The sequence below is a fragment of the Canis lupus genome, chromosome 23 (assembly GCF_003254725.2).
Source record: "Canis lupus dingo isolate Sandy chromosome 23, ASM325472v2, whole genome shotgun sequence".
NCBI lineage: Eukaryota > Metazoa > Chordata > Mammalia > Carnivora > Canidae > Canis > Canis lupus.
This window is the reverse complement of record NC_064265.1, coordinates 31299837-31313897: the sequence shown is the minus strand read 5'-3', so window position 1 is coordinate 31313897 and position 14061 is coordinate 31299837. Positions and strand designations below refer to the sequence as shown.

General features: G+C 36.8%; 1 protein-coding gene across 11 annotated transcripts in view; it reads right to left on the bottom strand.

Moving 5' to 3' along the window:
* CEP63 (centrosomal protein 63) overlaps nt 1-14061 on the bottom strand; it is a 65061-nt gene that overhangs the window by 37429 nt on the left and 13571 nt on the right. For all 11 annotated transcript variants that reach the window (XR_007405261.1, XR_007405262.1, XR_007405263.1 and 8 more), the window contains 3 exons: nt 8622-8717; nt 7625-7747; nt 3199-3312 (listed from right to left, as the gene is read on the bottom strand). Coding sequence is in view for 8 of the 11 variants with exons in the window: in XM_025448742.3 (XP_025304527.1) it covers nt 3199-3312; nt 7625-7747; nt 8622-8717 (333 nt within the window). In the remaining 3 variants the exon portion in view is untranslated. The remainder of the gene's footprint in view (nt 1-3198; nt 3313-7624; nt 7748-8621; nt 8718-14061) is intronic.

Here is a 14061-nt window from a genome sequence, read left to right as displayed (position 1 = left end):
TATGAAAAAAAAACAAACCTGATTTAAAAATGGGCAGAAGACATGAACAGACATTTTTCTAAATAAGATATACAGATGGCCAACAGACACATAAAAAGAAGCTCAGCATTACTCATCATCAGGGAAATGCAAATTGGAACCATAATGACATAATACCTCACATCTTTCAGAATGGCCAGTATCAAAAAGACAAAAAAGCAAAAGTGTTGGTGAGGATGTAGAGAAAAGGGAGACCTTATACAATGTTGGTAGGAATGTAAATTGGTGCAGCCACTATAGAAAACAGTCTGGAGGCACCTGAAAAAATTAAAAATAGAACTACCATATGATCCACTAATCCCACCTCTGGGTATTTATTTGAAGAAAACAAAAATGCCAACTCAAAGAGATATCCACACCCCTATGTTCACTGCCTCACTGCTTACAATAGCCAAGATATGGAAACAACAAGTGTCCATTAACAGATAAATGGATAAAGAAGATGTGATGTACGGGTGCTGGTGTGTATTTATATTCTATTATGATGGAATATAATTCTGCCATAAAAAAAAGAATGAAATCTTGCCACTTGTGACAACATGCATGAACTCAGAAGGCATTATACTTAGTGAAATAAGTCAGATAAATACTGTATAATTTCACTTGTATGTGGAATCTAAAAACCGAATATACATATTCTCTCCCCCATACAACAGTGTTTTCCTAATAAATGTACATGACTGCAATTACATTGCACAGAAGCATAGAAAAAGTTGGAAGAAATTTACACCAAAATGTTAATCATGATAAATCTCTAAATGATGGAATTAGGGGTGATTTCATTTAATTCCTGTCTCACTGACAATTTCTCATTTTTCTAAAATGAACATGTATTCTATAACTTTAATAGCTGACTAAAAGAAAGAAACCTGAGTAAGCACAGGACTCAAAAATTGAGAAGTTATTGTGAACTCCACTTTCAGATGTTAAAAAATATATAAGAAAGAAGTTTATATTGAGTTCTTAAAAATGGGGTGGAAGTGTGGATGCTGATATCCATTTATCCTCTCTCCCAGATCTTCTCCCTTAACTGTTGAATGGTGACTTACATATCACCAAAATGTGATGTAGCAACCTTGACTAGATTCCAACTTGAACATCAACTGTAAAAAGACATAATTTCAGACAACTGGGGAAGTCTGAACAGACTGAATATTAAGTTCTAGTAATAAATTACTCCGTTAATGTTATATTGGTATATTATAATTTTTAAAGGTCCTTATCTGTTGGGAAATATGACAATTTCTGTGATTTGCTTTGTAATATTCCAGCCAAAGGTAAAAAGTGGTGAAGGATGAAACAAGACTGGCAAAATGAGTTGTTCAATCAGTAAAGTCTTACTTTTGCAAATGGAACAATTTCTAGAGCTCTGTTACACAACAATATGCATAGTTACATTACTGTGACACAATAACCTGCATATAGTAAGATTACTATATTAAACTCTTAAAAATGGTTAAGATGGCAAATTTTACTGTGATTTCTACCACAAAAAAAAAAAAAAAAAGACCAGCAAAATGATGGTATCTATTAATGCTGGGTAACAACTATACAGAAATTTATTTTAAAGTTTTTTTTTTAATGATGATTATATAATACTGCTACATACTAAACCACAGAAAGATTTAATTTTGTTTAGTTTGCTAAGGGAGAAAGAGAAATATATTGCCAGTAATATTTTTTGAGTTAAGCGGCAGAGTAGTTTTAAACAAACTATCAGAAGAATAATTCAAATGCCCTTAGTAGGGAAAACAAATGTTGGCTTTTTAAAGGCTTCTTATTCTGGCCTAGCTGAATTATGGTAAATAAAAATCTCACTTTTACTAACAATGAAGTTTAATTATGCAGAGTAATCACAATAGTAATTTGAAAACAGGATTTGCAATCAATAATAAGCACACTCGACAGATGAGTAATTGAGAACTGAAAAGTAGGACTTGATTTCCTTTTTCTTCCAATCTGAAGACTACAATTAGAATACAACAATATCTTATAGCTATTTATGTTTGCATAGTGCTTTAGCATTCAGGTCAAAAAACTGTAGTCTAGACATCTAGGATTTTATTGGCCCACTCTGACTGCATAGCTCGGTGTAGCCTAGTAAATAATTTTCTTCCTTGAGGTTGCTATGGGCCCCTCCTGACCATCCTGAGTGGAGTCACTCATAGCAGAGCCATTCGCAGTACTTTATCAGCCAGCTGATATTTCAGGGGAATGATTACAAGTCAAAACATTACTGAGAGTTAAAGCAGCAAATGATGCAGATTGTTTCTGAAAAATATTTTTTAAAGCCTCCTGTCAGCTTTTAACTTATCCAGTAATTCCTTCATTCTATAAAACTGAGATAACTACTAGCCTTGACAGATTATCATGATATTAAACAGACAACATAAAACTACATATTCTAGAGAACTGCAGTCTAGAAGAAGTATTGAGCCTGTGTCTAGCACACCATAGATGGTCTCAAATATTTATTCCCTTCTACGTTCCTTTCCTTTTATGTTCTTGGTTTTTCATTGAAAAGGCAAACAGAGTATCCAAGAAGAAACATCCCCAAATTAGATAGCTATTTTTTGGTTCTGCTTAAGTCTGCTTAAAAACTAGTAACTAGTTCATTTTAAAAAAAGATTTTTACTAGAGTTCTAAAGTGCTTCTGTTGCCACTAAGATACTGCTTTTAGTTAGTATGCACATCAATGCAGTGTGAAACTCTTGGAATCTATAAGCAAACAGGCAGCCGGGTTGAAGCTCCCTGGCTGAGGCATCTCGTCCAAGGTACCCCAGCTACTAGAAATGGAGCGAGACATGAAGTGGAGCCAAGGCAAGAGCCCGAAACAGCCAGACGAGTAAGCCAGAGACCCAAAGAAATGGGAAAGCAGACAGAGAGAGAACACAGGCAGAAAGAGAGAAAGGAGGGACAGAAGGGGAGAAAAAGGGAAGACCAAATTCAGGAGACTGACATGGGTGAGCACGGAGTGAGCCGGAGAATGCAAGACAGAGAGGGTGAGACAGAGCTCAAGGGCAGGAGCAAGCAAGCAAAGGAGCACATGGCACGAAGACACGCGGAGACATGAATGAGCACACGTGCACTACACTAAGCTAGCATCATTGCCATCAAGACTTCTCTGCCTCTTGTTATTTTAAAATGGCTTACACCTACCTGAATTATCTCTGACTGTTCAGCCAAAGCCTTCCTCTGTGCCTCTAGAGAAGACACCTGTTGCTGATAAATCAAGCGTTGCTTCTCCCAGTCCAGTGATTTCTGACGAAATTCCTGAAGAGGCAATTAAAGTACTTAACTTGTAAGTGCTTCCCCTGGCTGTCCCTGCTCCTAGATTCACTTTTACTCTTATTTTCCCCCTCCTCCCTGGGTACACACGCAACTTTCTCCCCAGCAGGAGCCCCATTACTCACTTAGCCGATAGAACTGTAGAGCAATACTAAATTCCTAACACACTGTGCCTCTGGATATCTGTCTTTCTAAATTTAACACCCTAATGGTGAAGAGTATGCAACACAGATGCTAAATCCTGGGTTCGTGATGATTTTCATAGATTTGCTGCCACCTAAAGGTTGTTATCATTTTTAGTGATTTTTCAGGAAACTGATCTTACAAGAACATTTTAAAATTTCAAAATATGATTATGGGGAGATCCCACTACCCAAATTCTTGATATCCAAACCCGGAAATTGAACAGATCAAAAAAATGTTCAGATGAGTGCCTGGGTAGCCCAAGTCTTACCTCTCAGTATCTGAAATTCAGGAACAAATAGATTCATATAATGTAGTACTTTTTGATATACAAATTTTTACTATCTCAACAGAAGAACTACAAAGACTTGAATAACAAGGGGAGATCTGTACTAAATTCTAACAGACTTTTGTCACCCAATGCCAAATAGTAAAAATGAATGATGGATCACTTCAAGTCAATAAGAAAATGAGCCCAAATTTATAAAAATGGAGTAAATCAAAGGAATTTCTATCATTGTCCTCCAGGACCCTCAACTCCAGCAATCTCATGCTAGTATGGGGTAATCACTGTTAACCAGCTTTCTGATAGTCACTCACTCATTCATTCTCTTATATATGCCAGGAACTATTCTAAGTGGTGGGGCTACAACAGTTAACAAAACAAACAAAAAGTCAAGCCCCACTCCATTGGCAATAGACAACACATTCAATGTATAATACACTGGATGATCATACCTGTTTTGAAGAAAACGGAGTGCTCAGAGCTGGGGGTTGCAATTTTTAAAAAGGGATGGCATTTAAGTAAACTCCCAGGGAGATGGGGATGAAGTTATACTATTCTGGGAAGGGAAAGGCAAGTACCAATGTTTGAAGTAGAAGCAAGGAGGCTGGTGTGGCTTGAATGGAGTAAAGGGAAAAGTAGGTAAAGAAAGGTCAGTTATCAAGGAGCAAGACTGTGTAGGTCATCAGGATAACTTTGGCTTTTAAAAGAAGGCACTGGAGGGATGCCTGGGTGGCTCAGCAGTTTAGCGTCTGCCTTCGGCCCAGGGTGTGATCCTGCAGACCCGGGATCGAGTCCCGCATCGGGCTCCCTGCATGGAGCCTCATTCTCCCTCTGCCTGTGTCTCTGCCTCTCTCTCTCATGAATGAATAAATAAAATATTTTTAAAAAATAAATAAATAAAAGAAGGTACTGGAAGGTTTTTGTACAAGAGAGGACATGTTTTGGCTTACAACAGAATCATTCTGGCTGCTGTGTAGAGAAAAGAGAAGTTGAGGGTCACTCCAAGGCTTTGAGCTTGAAAAGCTGAGGAATGGAGTTGCCATTAAATGAAAAGGAATGGTGCTGGGAGATGGGGAAGAGGAAACCAGGAAGTTTATTCTGGACATGTCAAGTATGACACAGCTTCAGAGATCAAGGTGGAACTGTGAAACAGGTGAAAACAGGCAGGTGGAAATTCTGTAGCAAAAAAGGACAATACTAGATTATAAGTGTGGAATTATCAATATATTTACAATGCTAAAAACTATGAGACTGAATTATATCACCAAGGGAATGAGCACAGATACAAAAAAGAAGAGGTTCAATGAATACAACCCTGAGTATATTCTAATATTAAAAGGTTGGGGAGCAAAAGAGAGTGAGAAGGAGTAGGTAACAAGGTAGGAGAAAGCCTAGGAAAGTGCGGTTTAGTTCTCTAAGTCAAATCTAGAAAGCGCTTTAAGGTGGAACTCATTGGTGACCCTTATGTAAATAGCTTCCATAGAGTGAGGAGGCAAAAGCCTTATTGAGTGGGTGCAAGAAAAGGGGACAAAAAAGAACTGGAGACAGGTACAGATGCCTAATGTAGTTTACTTATAAGTTGAAGGAGGGGTGGGGAATGGGGCAGCATCCAGAGGCAGAGAGAGGTCAAGAGAGGATATTTAAGAGGGGAGAAATCTAGATGGTGGTGGAAAACATCCAGTAGGGAGGAAGGGAGGAAGCAGAAGAGAAGAATCATTGGAACCATGTCTTGGGTAGGGGCCGTGGAGACTATGGACAATTCCACTAGCACAAAGGCAGAGTAGATGGGCACAGATGCAAATAGATGGGTAGATACAGTGTTGGAAGTTTGTGAAAATTCTCTTTTTATTGCTTCCATTTTCTCAATGAAATGGAAAGCAACACCATCACCCAATGGTGAGAATGTCAGAAAAAATGTTGAAAGTTTGAGAAAAGAGAAAGTATAAGATAGTCATTATGGAAAGTAGCAGAGTGAGGGGATATGTAGCATGATTCTGGGAAGCACTAGAAACTCCTTGACGTAAGTGGCCATGAATTTAAAATGAAGCCAATCAGCATGATTATGTTTTTCTCCAGCCACATTCTGCCAAACATGCTAAGTAGAGAGAGGGCAGGAAGCTGGATTTAACTAGTTATAGTTTTGCCAAGCAAATATGATGAAGAGGGGGACACAGGAGCTGAAGGGGAATGTAAGGAACATAACCACGGAATTTAAGCTGGGTAAGGACTGACAGTGAGGACATGAGGTAGCCATCCTGCAGTGAAAAGGAGGCAGAATTCAATCACTTGGGGGTGGAGTCAAACGATTATTGACAGGAGATTATTGAGATTGGAGGGAGTGAGCTGAAAAGAGAAGGATGGCAGTCAAAGAATGAGATGATTAAAAATGTGATTCCAGGAAGGTTGCAAGTTTGGCAATGATGGAACCCAAAGAATGGCAGTGGGAATGGGTGGATGAGACAAGGAGGAGATCAAGAGGTCCATGGAAGAAAGAATACCAAGGAATTCAAAGACCAGAGTGTTATGAGTATCATCCTGTGGATACTGAAACCCTCAAGAATTATGACAAGTGTAACTCTAGAGAAAGTAACAATGCCCTGGGAGCTGAATCTTCTGGGCCAGGGAAGTAATCCAGGGATCAGAAGGTGGTTACTTTGGTTGTATGTATACTGGCTGGAGGTACAGGCTGATGACATGAAAATCACAGATGGGTTTTGAGGTAGAAAGAAAAGAGAATGGTAATGAATAGCAAGAGGAAGATGAGGGGCATGGGAGAAAAAAATCCAGGTATCACTGAAGATGGCTGGAGAGGAAGCAGTATCTATATCTACATAGTCCTCTGAGTCTAAGCTCTTCAAATATATAAAAACATTAAGATGTAAAAGAACATTAAACATAGAAATTACAATTCTAAGTAGTAATAATGGCATTTTTGTGGGTGAAAGGTCACTCTGAGTAGACAAATTGTAAGCAATCATAGAGAGATGGTGAACATTTCTCAAATTACAATCAGACAACGAAGGTAGATAAAACACTGAAACACTAACTTCTAGGTCCCATGTCATAATACTGGAGTAGAATCTCTGACAGCTTGAAGAGGACCTTCGTGATTCTCAGGTACACTGGAGAACCAACGGCATAGACAGAGATGGGGAGCAGCAGATACAAGGGAAAAGGGTGATAGCTTTGCGCCACTGTTTCATCGATCTTTGGCACTGTTGACTCGCCACCTCCCTTAAATCCTTCAGGAATCAACATGCACAATAACCACAGTTACTCAGCCTTAGTAAAAACGAAGTCAGCAAAGAGGGCTTACTATGTCTAAATGGAAACTGAGGATAAACAATCTGATATGCACAGTATTCTGTACAAAAAGCCATCTACTTTCAACACTGACTGAGCCTCTACTCTATCAGGTGATAAATAGGACAAGGACACTGACCACTGGTAACTGGTGGTCAATGTTTCTCATTGTTTCTCAACACTGGCATTTGGGGTACAGTAATTCCTCCTGTGTGGAATGGCCCTGGGCATGTTTAATGTCCCTACTTCCTGTCTCCTAAACACCAGCTTCACTCTGTCATCTGAACAACCAAACCAATGTCTCCATATATTTTTAAATGTCCTCAAAGTGCCCTACTGAGCACTAACGATAGCTAGTAAGCCCACCAATCACAGAAGACCAAGTGAGGACAGGATGTGCCTCTGAAATAGCTCCACGGCAGTGGAGATGGCAGAAAATTGGTTTCAGAACTAGTACTATTAGAAACAGCACCTTCCTAAGGAAGGCTGACGACCATGCTGAAGAAATTATTACTATGCACATACCTCTATTTTTCCAGTTAACCTCTCAATTTCAGACCGATCTTCCCTGTGATTTTTGGCATTTCCTCTGAAGTCCCTTATATGCTTTCTCTGTAGTTTTTCATAGCTTCTCTTCAGTCTGCCTAACTGTAGACACAGTTATTTCTAGACTTAAAATTTAAGAATTTGTAAACAGTAGTAGTGGAACAAATTGGTTATCATGAAAGCAAGTGCAGTGCTAAACAGTACTACTGAAAACAGACTGAGCATGTCAGATTTATACATTAAAAACAGAACAACTCATACCTGCAGATAAAAAATAAACACCAGAAGAGAAAGATATTGCATCAAAGAAAAAAATTAAGGGAAAAATATTTTTTAAACAAAACTTTAATTTTTATTCTAATAGCCTTGCACTAAAGGACCCCATAAACCACACCCATGATATAAACAGAAAAAAAAAAAAAAAAAAAAAAAAAAAACCTCCTCTACTCTAGGCCCAGGTTCTTGTGCCATTCTCCCATGGAACACTGATATTCAGTAAGCAGAAGAAGAGTACTTTGGAATTAAATAAAAGTAAGAGCAGGGGTTTTTTTTTTTCCCCAATCTGAAGAATAACACTCAATCACTAGAATTTTCTTACTTTTCTTATCCCCAAACTCTTCTGAATACTTTGGACTCTCCAATATTTAAAATCTAGTCACTGATTTAACTCAAAAATTAAAATATTTAATATAGGTTACTGGTATCAATATTTCCCAGCATTACACAAAAATAGTTTTATTTCTTTCAGGTACTCAACTGAGAAACACATTTTGGACTCCCTGTTTAGATAATACCAAACATATAATTAGACAAGACTCTTTGCCTGGATTTAAAGAACAGAAAAATAGCTTTCTACTCCTGTACCTCCCATGGAATATATACTTCCCACTTTATTAAGTAGAAATGGGCCCATTAACAGAACTCTAAGGGTTTAAGAGACAGAATTATACAACACATAGTAAAATTAAAACCTCACTTCTTCGTGTACTTTCTTCAACTCCTGCTTATAGTCCGTGGCCATCTCTTGTTTGACTTTTTCATGTTCTTCTATCTGCTGACGCAACATTACAACCTAGAAGCCAAAAGAGGTAGTATTTTTCATTATTGGCATTGAAACAACATAAAAATAGGAAATAACCTTTGTACTTATCTGTAAAAACAAGTTCTCAACTGTACATGGCAATATCCCACTTCTTAGGAAGTCAAACATCTAATTATTTAATAATTCATAACTGCCAAAAAATAGAAAACACAACCTTTCTAAAACTTCTAGGTTTAGATGAAAACTTGCTCTGTTTGATTTATTTTCCCGAATATTTTTTATTAAAAAAAAACTCATAGGAAATTAAGACATACAAAGTTATAACAACCTTGGAAACTAAAAATATTGAACTAAAGTCAGTGAGACTTCAAGAAAAAGTTATATAAATCAAAGTACAGAATAGTAATGTCAGATGGAAACACAGTAGGAGACTTGAAACTGCTTTACCATTTACCTCATTTCAGAGAAATCAGTTCTACCGACCAGAGTAAGGACATTATCTTAACCTATTTTTCAAAAGTTTGATACCAGCCACAGCTGGTTCATGACCAATCCTCACCTCCATCTATATCCATCACTCTCTATGTCTCTCCATAACTGATTAGAATTTCATCTATTAATAAGTGAGGAGGGAGAGGTAGAATGGAGAACACAAGGTAATAATCACAATATATAAAGGTAATTTCAGAAACAAAACAAACAAAAAAAACAGATCTTAAAGGTTCTCATCACTCACCTATATATGGAATCTAAAACACAAAACAAACACACAAAACAAAACAGAAACAGATTCATAAATAGAGAACCTGCAGTTGCCCAAAGTGAGGAAGGCAGGGGGATGGGCAAAATAGATGAAGGGAATTAAGAGCTACAAACTTTCAATTACAAAATAAATAACTCTCAAGGATAAAAAGTACAACATAGAGAACATAGTCAATAATACTATAATAACATTGTATGGTGACTACACTTATCAGCATTTCACAATGTATATAAATATCAAATCAAGATGTTGTATACTTGAAGCTAATATTGTATGTATTAATTTAAAATAAAAACATCAATCACCAAATACCTTAGATACTCATATTCTAGTAGGCAATATCAATAAAGAAGAAAATAGAGGTGTTTAAATCTTCGGGGAAAAAAAGTCCTCATCACACAAACAAAAGTTTTGTAAGGACATAGGGTGGCGATGGTAAGTACACTTATTGTGGTGATCCTTCACAATATATACAAATACTGAGTCATTACATTTTACACGTAAAGCTAATATGTTTTATCTCGGTGAAAAAAGCCACACAATTCTTATAAGAACAATCCAATTTTGCTGTATCTTTCTAAACACTAAATAATTGAGAGTTTAGTTATTTTTACCCAGTTGGGCAATTTTCACCTTTTAATTAGGCCATTGTATGCAATTACATTTAATGGACCTACAAAGTTCCCCCCATTATCTGAAAGTAGAGTGTTCCTATGAAACCTTTTGCAACTCAAAATGGCTACAAGAAGCAGCGATCACTTCATAAAAGTAAAAATCCTCTTCAGATTTCTTTCAGCTGGTAAAAACAGGTACTAATATAAAGTCTTTGGTAAAAGCAAAGTGGTGTAAGGCGAACTTTTAGATGGCAGGGAAACATCCATCAGGATTTAAATCTATCATGCTATTAAAAGCAATGTGTACTTAATAAGCTCTATTATCCATTTTCTCTCTTTTCTTGCCTTCTTTGAAAATGATTAATTCCATTTATCCCCCAACCATGTAAATGCCATTATAATTCTACATATATGTTAAACTGAAAAGGCTACTGTTGTTATATAGAGTCATTATTCATTTAGATTTACCCAAATATCTACTGTTGCCTTTCATTTCTTCCTCCCTCTTGAGCTTCCATCTGAGATCACTTTCTTTCTGTCCGAAGAACATTTAGTATTTCCTTGGTGTGGGTCTATCAATGACAAATTCTCTCAATTTTTATTGATCTGAAATGTCTTTATTTCATCTTAACTCTAGATGGTTTGGCAAGGGAAAATAAAATCATTTCTTTGTAAGGATCATTCTAGTATCTTCTGGCTTTTCACTATTTTAGCTTACAAGTCAGCTGTTTAGAACTGTTTGTAGATAATCTGTCTTTTCTTCTTGTTAAATAATCCTTATTTTCTTGATCATTTTTCAGACTTCCTCTTTGTTTTTAGTTTTCAACCTAGGTAAATACTTTTTATTAATCTCACTTGAGATTCTCAGACTTCTTAAATACATGGCCTTCCTCATTTTTGGCAAAATCTTATCTTCAAATATTGCTTCTGCCCATTAGCACGCTGTTTTTCTCCTTGAGGGAATCCCAAAACACTTATATTAAACCTTCTCACTCATCTTCTTTCTCTTATCCTCTATATTTTCCATCATTTGTCCATGCTTTATTCTAAATATTTTCTTCTGTCCTATCTTCAAGTTCACTAATTATCCCCTAATCTTTAAGGCCCTAATTTCAGTTATTTTACTTTTTGATATAATTTCCACTCATTTTATTTTTTTAAGAGTTTTCAATTCTTTCTTGAAGTGCTTAATCTTATTTTTTATCTCCTTGACCACAGTGAACATAGCTATTGCAAAGTCAGAGCACGGTAATGCCAATATCTAGATTTGCCACGGATCTGTGTCTATCTTCTATTGCTTCTGCTTTTTCATATTCTTGTTGCTTTCTTCCTGTGTGTCAGGGGTTACATCCTGAGTGGGTATCAAGGACATAATTTGCAAAATTATTTGAAGACATAACTTAAGCCCCAGAATGGTGGGGTTTTTTTTCCCTTTGGAGAAAATTTAAGTTTGCTTTTTCCAGATTCCTAAAAACCTTAGCACTTTGGAGATGCCTGGGGAAAACAGCACTCTAGGATCACCTCAAACTGATTTCAGATATTTAAATATGTGTGGCTAAGTGGCAATTTCAAGAAGCCTGTTCTAAATCCAGCCCATACTTCCTCCTAGGGTACTGCCTTTTAGGGTCCTAATCTAAAGTGAGGAGGGGTTCAGAGCTGCCTTGGACACCAAACTTTTTATTCTCTTAGCATCTTGAAGTTATTAAAAACCCCATTCAGCTATCCTCTGAGCTATCTTCTCTAATTTCAGCTAATAATTGCCCCAGGCTGTGGGCTCCTCCCTCAACCTCTAGTCAGCCGAAATCCTGGCCTGGTAAATTCTTCACTAGCTTGTTTAGCACTCTACCTTAAGCAGACTTTTTTTTTTTAATCTAACTTACTTAGTTGGTCTCAGTGGGTGGGCTGGTCCAAATTAACCAGTCTGTCATTACCAGATGTTAAAATTTGAAAGATTCGTATTTAACTAAAAACATCCTGAGTAAAATTTACTTTGAAGAATTCTATAGCCAATCAAACTTTCAATCAGGTATAAAAAGAGAATAATGATATTTTAGACACATAAAATCTCAAAAGAAAAAAATAATAATAAAAAATAAAATCTCAAAAGTATGTTCTACCAAAAACAGAAATAAATAAAGATGACAGAAGAGACAAAAAGGAGAAAAGCATAGGAAACTCCAGAATAATGGTGAAAGGAGCTGTCAAAATGACAGCTACCTAGCTAACGTAGAGAACATCCCATCCTTATTTGAGAATGGCTCCAAAAAAAAAAAAAAAAGAAGAAGAAAATGGATAGATTACCTGATATATTGCAGACACAGAGAAGACTTATACTTGTGTCAGGGGGTGTGGGAAGGATCAGTAGTAGATACATTTTTAAAAAGCAAATGAAAATGAGATCATTATTAATTCCCAGGAAAACAAAAAAAGTTGTATGAGAATTAAGTTTATCATTATACTATCTGACCCAGATGTGAATAATATTTACCATCTTAATGATGTAAATACTAAATATCGATCCAACCAGAAATTAAGGCCTATGATCCTGGCAGGATAACAAGATGGAAATTATATGTAAAAGAGCAAAACTCTTATCTTTCATAGTAGTAAGTCATTAGATAAATAGCTAAAACTGAAAATTAACAAGAATCACTACCAAATGTTACCTAAAAACATGGGGAGAATACCAAAAGAAAGAATTAAAGGCACTGAAATGACTGTTTCAGAGAAACCAGAATTCCAGCTTTGGAGGGGCAGGCAGGTGATTACTGTTTTTTCTTACCAGCCTTACAGAACCATTGTTCTTTTTACTTACATCACATGGCAAGCATAAATATTAAATGTGAAGAAAAGACTGCTTAAATTTAGTTTTGTAGGGGCAGCCCGTTGGCTCAGCGGTTTAGTGCCGCCTTTAGCCCAGGGCGTGATCCTGGAGACCTGGGATCGAGTCCTACGTCAGGCTCCCTGGATGGAACCTGCTTTTCCCTCTCCCTCTACCTGTGTCTCTGCCTCTCTCTCTCTCTCCCTCTCTGTGTCTCTCATGAATAAATAAATAAAATCTTTTTAAAAAAATTTAGTTATGTACCAAGGTCTGGTTCATAATGGGCATTCAACAATATTGAAATTTCTTAAAGAAAAAAGGAGAAAAAAAGATGTTAAATGCTGAGAGTGAGGAATGGCATTGGGCAGGGAAATGGGAGCCAAGGTTTGAAACTGTCAGTATGGATGACACAAGAAAGAGCTAAAATAAAGATCATTTTAGATATGATTGAGGGTTTTCAAAGAGCTTTCTTAAATAGCAAGTCATTCTTTACAACAACCCTGGGATATAGACATCATGTCCCAATTTTACATATGATGAAACAGGCTCAGAGAGGTTAGACTATTTGTCCAAGGCCAATCAGCTGAAAAGAGGCAGAGCCAGGACTCCAAATTCCTTACTCATTTCATCAGGCCAACTTGCTCTGTGCAGCATTAGCAGTTAACACTAACAGAAATGGCCATTAAAACTAACCCAATCCCAACAATATAATCAGAAAACACATAAAGTATTCACTTACAAACTGAATTGTTTATACTAGTACTCCTCCAAGCATGATCTGCACACAGGCTAGAGCTGGTCACTACAGCAATCCAGCAGAAGATAAGGAGGCAGAATGTGAAGCAATGATGTCACCAAACACACTGTGTAGTGCAACTGGCACTTTTTATGTGGCAAAACTTTCTATGAAGTGAAGGATGCAATATATTGATTTACATTCTAGTGAAACCTTTCTATCTCACCATGGACCTGTCATTTGAGTAGCACCAGTTCATACCACAGGGCTGCTTCTAGGCCTGTAAGTTTCAAACACATAAGAATGACAAAAACTTAAAGCCCTATTTTCTAACTCTTATATCAAAGTAGATTATGAATGTGTTAATATCAACACAATTTCACAGAAGAACTCTATGGGATAGATTCCCATTACTAGCGTTTGGTAAAAGCACTTTACTT